At 41.0% G+C, this 9,096-nt stretch overlaps 1 protein-coding gene across 1 annotated transcript; it reads left to right on the forward strand.

The window, feature by feature from the left end:
• Positions 1-472: 472 nt before the first annotated feature.
• Positions 473-3,296, forward strand: LOC104505564 (protein tyrosine phosphatase type IVA 1-like; the record flags this gene model as incomplete). The annotated part of the gene is made up of 2 exons (XM_010157772.1): positions 473-547; positions 1,682-3,296. Coding segments are annotated over 2 exons (193 nt in total), but the record flags the coding sequence as incomplete, so codon positions are not given.
• Positions 3,297-9,096: the final 5,800 nt, after the last annotated feature.

Below are 9,096 nucleotides of genomic sequence, written 5' to 3' on the forward strand. Positions count from 1 at the left end.
TTCCTGACTAAACCCAGCACATTATAGTAGACTTAAATGCCTTTTAGTCACAGGTGATGCTGTTAGTGCAGCTGTCACACAAAAACTACTGAATGAAGCAAGCAAATATATTCCTGTACCAAGCACATAGATGAGTGCTCAGTATTTTGATACATTTTTTTTGTCTTCTAAGTGTTGCTTTTCTTTCCTAAAGGGTTTGGTTTCTAGTGACTCACCTGTAAATTTCCTCTTCATCCCTGTTTCAGCAGTGTTGTCTGTCTCCTTGTACCAAGGGTATCATAACTGCTGGCCACAAACAAGTGGGGTGTTCTGGCACATCAGGACCAACTTTCTTCCCCACTGGGGATGAAAAGTGTTCTCCAAAGTCTCCAAAGCTCTGTTTCTGTTTAACTTCTAGCACTGAACCTTAGAATTTGAGTATACACTGGCAAATGCTAAACTCAGTATGTGTTTTTGGTTTATTTTTTAACAGAGCTCCAGTCTTAGTTGCTCTTGCACTGATAGAATGTGGAATGAAGTATGAAGATGCAGTGCAGTTCATAAGACAGTAAGTAGTAAGCATCACCTAGCTTTTCCCAAGATATAACATGTTGACATATACTTGGGCACTGAAGGAAATTCTGAATGCTATCTTACTGGGGTTTTTTGGTAAGATAGTACATCTGAACTTCTTGACACCCATACTGCATAGTGTTGTAGGACTTGGCGTATGGGGTGGGTATGTTCTGTTTTTGTGGACATCAGATTCAGTAAGTATTTATTTGAGCAAGTTTAAAAAAAAAAAAAAGGCATGACCACAAACCCCTTCAGATCTGTGGGGTTGTCTTTATTATTTGTACATATGAGAGGTAGAATACCTTGGAAATTTAGGTTCTGTCTACTAGCCAGAACTAACACTCATTCACGTTTGTGAATCCTTTCTTCTGTATTAAATCGAAGTGTACTAAGCAGTTCCTCGTAGTCTTTTCTGGTAGTCTACTGAAGGAAATTATTTCCTTGGATGCTTTTTTTTATAAATGTATGTAGGTTGGATGAGAAACATTTTCGAGTCAATGCCTTAACTTTGTATGTTTCAACTATTTTTAAAAGAAGCTGCAGCTCACATAAACAATACCAAAATACTTACTGCACAATTGCCAAGCCTTTAAGAATTAAATTCAGCTTGTACATATTAAGAGGCTGCTGTGTATAAGTGAGGAAAAGGAAGGCTGTTCCAAATGCTCAACAAAAATAAACCAAGAAAGCTCAATTGCTGTTCAGCTTCTTATTATGGGGAGTTACAATGTTTATGTACTTTATTAATACTCTGGTATTCTTCATAATTATTTTAAGAGACTGAATAACTTGAGCTTTCTTAAGAAGACCGTCTCGCATCTGCTTTATAGCTGCCTTTCCAAGTTTCTTCTGAAGAGCTTAACGTAAGATCTTTGGCTTGAGTGTATCAGTCTAATATTGTCTAAAATGCTGTGTGCTCCTTTGAGCATGTGGTCCAATGAGGTATTTGTGAAAGGAAGCTGCCACCCTCTTTCCTGGCCTTGAACTCTTAATTACCTGTACTTTGGTTATGCTCTTGACTTAATAGTGGGATTCTAAGTGACCTAAAAACATTGCTCTCTGGTTGGGGATATTTCACTGGGCAGTAGATTAATGTTCTGTTTAAATTGTTTTTCCCCCCATCTAGGAAGCGGCGTGGGGCTTTTAACAGCAAGCAACTTCTGTACTTGGAGAAATACCGCCCCAAGATGCGTCTGCGTTTTAAAGACTCCAATGGTCACCGAAATAATTGTTGTATTCAGTAAAGCTCAACAGCCTATAGTACTTCTTTGGGATTAAAGGATGGAAGCTAGAATTACGCAGACTGCATGCCAAAGTCATGAGTCTGATATTTTTTAGTAGTAAAGGAAGCTTCCTTAGGAGTATTTAATAGGCTAAAGGCTTAGTAGAAATGCAACTTGTATGTTTAGATAAATATCCATCTGTTTGGAGACCTGGTAAATGTTTTTGCTGTACCCTGTTTCTGAGCTGTCTCCTTGTTCATTAATTACCAGTTCAAATATCCTTTAATCATGCCATTGAGTCTTACCCACCTAGTTTCAACTACTAAAAATTGGGGTACTAAAATAAATCAATCTGTAGAGAGATTAGGTGCCAAAATACCCAGCATATCAGCTATATGTTTTTCCTTATACGTGAGCGTAGTTCTCATTGTGTAGGAACTATCAGCTTATCTGGACCCTTACTATCACTTTTTTTCTACAGTCATTTCAATATTGAAGAATATGGCCTCTAAGATAGTCTTGCCTGCTCACTGTATGTGTTGTCTCCCACAATCGCACTAGAATTATCAGGATTTGCACAGTCTTTTTAATACTATGAATTACAGCAACTTTTTACCCCAGCATCTGTAGTTTTCTGTTAACCAAACCCTCTCCATTTTACAAATCATTGCTCTCCGGTTACTCATGTAGAAAACCTTTTAAATTGTACAGAAGCACACAAGTCTTTAATGTCTCCAGACAAAAAAGCCTTACAGTAAAATTAATGTTGGCACTTCATGTGCAACTTAACAGAGGGCCTGAAAAGGTTGGGAGGGGCTATTTAATATTTCTAGTCAAATGTTGCCTTTGTCTTGTGCAGGAAGTATAGAATATGCCCTTTACTTTAGTAAATATTTTTTTAAAACGTAGAAATGCTTTGTTATTGTAGCTAAAAATTCTTAATCAGAAAATTTCTGAAAAATCTTGTAGTTTCTTTTACTGTACCTATTGAAAGTTGTTTACCAACTATTGCTTTGTTGAAAGTGTGATTTCTTTTTTTCTTTTGTTCCTTTCGTTTTTCCTCCTTCAGTTTCTGCTATGACTTGGGCAGACCTCTGTAATATTTTGTATGCCTTTCAAGCTGCGTAACTTAATATTTGGATACTTGATAATTTGTTTTATTATGTAATTGATAAAATGGTGATGTGTATTAATGTTAGTTCAACCATATATTTATACTGTCTTGGGAATGTGTGGTTATAGTTCTGTGGGAGAAATAATTTTGCCAGTGTTCACCAGCTTGTAAAATCTAGTGCGAGAGCTTAAACATCTAAATAAATACTGAAATGCACTTACAAAGTTTGCTGAAACGCTCATGACTTTCACTTATTTCTGTGTACTTTGTCAGCAGTCTTGAGGTGCCTAAATTCAGAATCTATCCAGGCATTTGTTTTTTTTTCTAAATCTGGGCCTCAATGTCCCTTTTGCTGTAATGTTTGCTGTTTGTTTTACTCATAAATAAATGTGGACAAAAATTAATAGTAGGAAGTACGGTATTTCTTTATGGAGCTTGCTTGTGACTCCCCTTAACCTACTGGTATCAAAATAGGTTACTGTCTTAGTACTTTTGGAACCATCTTTGCAGCCAGTGCAGAATATACGCATCCGTACAGGACAGAGAACACGTGTATCGGAAGCATTGAAATTTAATTACAAGATAGGAGGAGACAATGCTTCATTGTCAAGACAAAAGCTATGTCCACACAGAAGATACACCAAAAGTTATGTGAGCTAAGACCTGTGTCTGAGTTTCCAGAGGGTCACGTCCTAACTTCCTAATGAGAACTGGAAGAGGCTCTTAGCCAGCTGAGGTGCTGTTCTTACTGGCAATGATAAGCTCAGGCCCATAATTAAGCTATGACTTTTCCTTTCTAAATGGTGAGGTGGGATGCTATGTACAATGTAATCTAAAGTTATAGTGTCATTATAAAGAGCAATTTGAAGTTTTTTGTGTTTTAAAAATGTCTGAAACTGAATAAACTTAAGTTAGTCTGTAAAGTAGTAAAATAAGCTCTTAGTTAAGTTTTCCTTTGGAAGTTAAACTGGGTTTATAGGGTATTTTGATTAAAGGAACAGCTTCATTTATTGAGGAAATAAGGCTTTTTCTTCTGGAATGATGTCCAAAGTCATCAATGATTCTATTCTCAAGATGGAACAATTGCAAAGAGAAAACCTACAAAAATTCTATAACTTGGTAGTTCAACAGGCTGATGTAAATGTACTAGTTAAACATTAGTTTTTAAGTTTAAAAAAATTGATTTGGTCACTCATGGAACTAGGAGGAATCAGTAAAATTACTGGTAGTCAAATGATAGAATGCTTTGGTTGGAAGGGACCTTAAAGGTCATCTAGTTCCAACCCCCCTGCCATGGGCAGGGACACCTTCCACTAGACCAGGTTGCTCAAAGCCTCCTCCAGCCTGGCCTTGAACACTTCCAGGGATGGGGCATCCACAGCTTCTCTGGGCAACCTGTTCCAGTGCCTCACCGCCCTCTCTGTGAAGAACTTCTTCCTGATATCTAATCCAAACCTCCCCACTTTCAGTTTCAACCCGTTACCCCTTGTCCTGTCACTACAGGCCCTTGTAAAAAGTCCCCCCCAGCTTCCTTGTAGCCCCCTCAGGTACTGGAAGGCTGCAATAAAGTCGCCCCGGAGCCTTCTCTTCTCCAGGCTGAACAAGCCCAACTCTCTCAGCCTGTCCCCATAGCAGAGGTGCTCCAGCCCTCTGAGCATCTTCGTGGCCTCCTCTGGACTCGCTCCAATGTCTGTGACTTATATTTATTTAAAATTATTAGTGCAATTTCTGTATGCATGTCAGATTTTGCTCTGTCTCTGCAAGAATTGCGCAGGTAAGGACTCCTACATTTCGGTTGAGCTGCAACATGTTAGTGATAGGAGCTTGGTCCTTTGAACTGTTAAACTTGAGACTGGGCTTTACTTCAGTGGATTTTGATAAACAGATTTCTCAGGAGGAAAAACTTGCATGATTAATGTTTCTCTTCAAAACAAAGATAAAGTCGATTTCTGAACTGTTTCCACATTTAGACAAGAATCCCTGAGGAACAGAAAATTTCCTTTGTTTAACAACAAGAAAAGGTAGGTTTTGGGGACTGAATTGTTGATGGTACTAAAAACATGAAGATAAGATAGCAGATGAAAGTACATAAACCAAGTTAAAGTTCTGTGTAATTCATACGAATTTAAACACACACGGGAAGAATAAATTAAATGGTATTACTGTGTCTTCCCTTAAGGCTGAAGCCTGAAACGAAGACAGGCTCTAATGTTGCATCTAATTTTAGATGGTTAGAACACCTCTGTCTCCTTTGTCCCTTTTTCAAGACTTCATTGTGGCAGTACGTAATTACATGGTAGCACACACTTGTCACCCACTGACTCCTGTGCTGCGGACCGTGTGAGTTGGGTAAGTGTGGTTTCTACATGGTGTATTTATGGGATTCCTTAGCATGTAGCAGAAGTTAAATGTTCATGTGAGGTAAGGGGAGAGGGACAGCATGATCTTGCAATTATTGCAGCAGAAAACGGATGGGTCCCTCTGGATGGCATCCCTTCCCTCCAGCGTGTCGACCACACCACACAGCTTGGTGTTGTCAGCAAACTTGCTGAGGGTGCACAATAGTATAGAAAGATACCTAAAATAGGTTAGATGAAAGGCTCCCCAAAGATGAGAGCGCGGCCTGTAAAGGGAGCATGGGACAGCAAAGTCAGTTTGCAATGTTGGCATCTGCAGGTAGATCATATAAATCTCACCTAACTTGTGTAAGTGCAATAGTTCAAAGCATCAGGCAAAGTATTGGGTACTTCTCTCAACATACCCTGCTTTTAATGTGTCATAAACATTGACAACTATAACCTGATTTGATTTTTGGTTTATGCTATAGGTAACCAGAGCAAGCCTTATTAGGCATTATTTTCCTCTTGATTGCCTGCACGAAAGCTTCTAATTTTGATATTGTTCTAATGCCCTCTCTCCTCAATTAATTGATAATTAATTATCCCAATAACAACACAAGTTACTTATCAGTGGAAAACAGCTATGTTAGGTAATAGTGGTTAAATAGTGGTCTGACAAGAAATGATAAGGACAGTGCCAGAAGATCAAGTTGCCTTCTTCAATTTCTGATTCAAATGAGAGCTTTCAAAGCGCAGCTGAGGAAAACCGGATACTACAGTGTGTAGACACATGGGAATGCTAAACTTAAAACTTTAACATTTCAATACAACTCTACAGCAACTTTCAATTCATCCTAATAAAAGCATATAAAGGCAACGAGGGCATAGCAGAGCTGCAAAACCATTAAAAGGTTCCCTTATACTGCAGGTGCAATTCTTGCCTTTGAGCTTGCTCAAGGTTGTCTGCATTGACACACACACCTACCCCAGCGACAGGCTACCTTACTCTCCTCTCCACTGTTCGGTATGGCAGGGTTCTCACTTCTCCCTTCTAACAGGCAGTTCCTTGTAGGATGCTATGGAGGATGGGTATCTGTCAGAAGGCGTGTAGCTATGATGCTCTCAGGCATGCTGCCTCAAGTCTCCCTACACAGAGTGTCTCTGCACTACATCTTTATCCAGTCAGGATTAATTTGGCTAATAGGCAGGCTGTTTTTCTAGGCAGACACTTGGTGGCTGTTTCCCATTTTAATCTAACCCGTCAGACAACAATATTCAATCACTCTGTGTTGTTAAGGAGGCTATCCTGATGGAGAGCATGCAAACTTCCCTACATTTGTGTTTAATCACAAACCTGACTTGATCTTTTTTACTTCTCAAACTTCACTCAGATGTCTGATCTCGGTTAGCTCTTTGCTGTGCAAGGCTTCTTTCATAACTTGAGAGTCTTGACCTCTCAAGTTTGTGACTTCTTTATTATGTGGACGAAAAGCTGAACACGAGCCGGCAGTGTGTGATGGCAGCCCAGAAAGCCAACCGTATTCTGGGTTGCATCAGGAAAATCGTGGCCCGCAGGTCGAGGGGGGGGATTCTCCCCCTGTACTCTGCTCTTGTGAGACCCCACTTGGAGTGCTGCGTCCAGCTGTGGAGCCCTCAACATCAGAAGGATATAGACCGGTTGGAGCGAGTCCAGAGGAGGCCACGAAGATGCTCAGAGGGCTGGAGCACCTCTGCTATGGGGACAGGCTGAGAGAGTTGGGCTTGTTCAGCCTGGAGAAGAGAAGGCTCCGGGGAGACCTTATTGCAGCCTTCCAGTACCTGAAGGGGCTACAAGGAAGCTGGGGGGAACTTTTTACAAGGGCCTGTAGTGACAGGACAAGGGGTAACGGGGGGGTAAACTGAAAGTGGGGAGGTTTAGATATCAGGAAGTTCTTCATGGAGAGGGTGGTGAGGCACTGGCCCAGGTTGCCCAGAGAAGCTGTGGATGCCCCATCCCTGGAAGTGTTCAAGGCCAGGCTGGATGAGGCTTTGAGCAACCTGGTCTAGTGGAAGGTGTCCCTGCCCATGGCAGGGGGGTTGGAACTAGATGGTCTTTAAGGTCCCTTCAAGCCCAAACCATTACATGATTCTATAATTCTATGTTCCTGTTCTCTCTGTCCAGAAATTCTTGGTAATTTCTATTTCATTTGTCTATTTGGGCTCAAAATTCCCTCCGGACTTCCTTAATTGGTACCTAGTTTTCTTCAGTGGAAAACCTTAAGAAGTACTATGCAATAGCACTTGGACTTTACATTCCTGTCTCAATTTTCCTCCAGTCCCACCAAGTATTTATGCTATTTTAAAATTGGGTCTCAGTAAGTTCTTTTAAGTAGCAAGCCATAAAAAAGGAGAAAATTGGGAGATTCTGAGGCAAGTCCAGGAAATTAATTAGAATTATCATATATTCTTGGGTTGAAGCAGTAGGATGCTTTTGAAGAAACTCACTAATTGTCCCATTTAGACACACAGAGCAATTTAAATTGGGAAAAACATTTGGAGGTCATCCAGTCAAACCCCATGCGCAAAGCAGGGCTAACTTCACAATTAGATGAGGTTACTCAGGAGCCGGTCTACTCAAGTTTTGAATATTTCCAAGGACGGAGACAACTCAGATCCTAAAGATACCTGTTCTATGGTTTGACTGCCCTCCCACTGACTACTCTTCCTTTGGCCAGAATTTTCCTGGATGCAATTTGCCCATTTCTTTCAGTTTTTTACTGTGGCCTCCAAGAGACTGTCTCTTCCTCTCTACATCCTCCTGTTACATAGCTGAGACAGCAGTAAAATTCCATCCTCAGCCTTATCCTGAGGATGAAGAAACCCAGATCTCTCAGTATGCCACATGCTCCAAGCCTCTATCATCTCGGTGGCCCTTCACTGGGGTTCACTCCAGTATGTCAGCATCTTTCTTGTACTGGGGAGCTTAAACCTGAACACAGTACTCCAGATGTGGTCTATAATCTCTGGCCTTGACCTGCTGCCTGCTCTCTTTCTGATGCAATCTTCCTATTCAATTTGTCCACCAGGTCCTTTCCTCACAGCTGCTTTCTTGCCAGTTGGCCCCCAGCCCGTACTGGTACATGGGCTGTTACATCTCAGATGCAGGACTTAACAACATAAATGACATCTGTTGCCCTCCCTTCCACCACTGAAGCAATCATCTCTTCCTATGCTATGAGATTGGTCAAGCATAGCTTGACCTTGGTAAATCTAAGTCGGTTTGTACACAATCCCTTCTTTCTCATGTACTTAGAAATGCCTTCCAGGAAGATTTGCTCCATAACCTTCCTGGGAAAAGAAGTGAAGCTGTTGGGTTTGTGTTTTCCTGGATTCTTTTTCTTGCCTTTCTTGAAGGTGTGCAGGAAGTTTTCCTCCCTCCAGTCATCAGAAACCTCCCCAGTCATCATGACCTTTCGAAGATGACAGCAGCCTCACAACTACTTCAGCGAGCTTCGACACTAGCCGGAGTTAAACCACGACAACTTGCATGAATCCCATCTGGTCCAGGTGGCTCAATTGTTCCTACATAACATCTTTCAAAGAAGACAGAGGATACAAAGTTTATGGAAATGAAGATGTAGAATAAGAATACTTCACATTGAAGCAATTCCAAAGAGCTTTATAATTTCTAGTAGGAGGGACTGGAAAATGTCAACCTTCAAGTTCAGAAAGAACTGATTCATCACATTTCAAGTTCGGAGGCAAGATAGGCAGGCACTTGGGGGCACAGGTTTGTGATTCTATTGCAGCTAAGGCCGAGATTGAACCATGCAATTACAGTTGTCTCCCTACATACCCAACCTTTCCCTGAGGAGCGCTGGGAAAA

Source organism: Eurypyga helias, unplaced genomic scaffold (genome assembly GCF_000690775.1).
Source record: "Eurypyga helias isolate BGI_N326 unplaced genomic scaffold, ASM69077v1 scaffold50978, whole genome shotgun sequence".
In the NCBI taxonomy this organism is placed as follows: Eukaryota; Metazoa; Chordata; class Aves; order Eurypygiformes; family Eurypygidae; genus Eurypyga; species Eurypyga helias.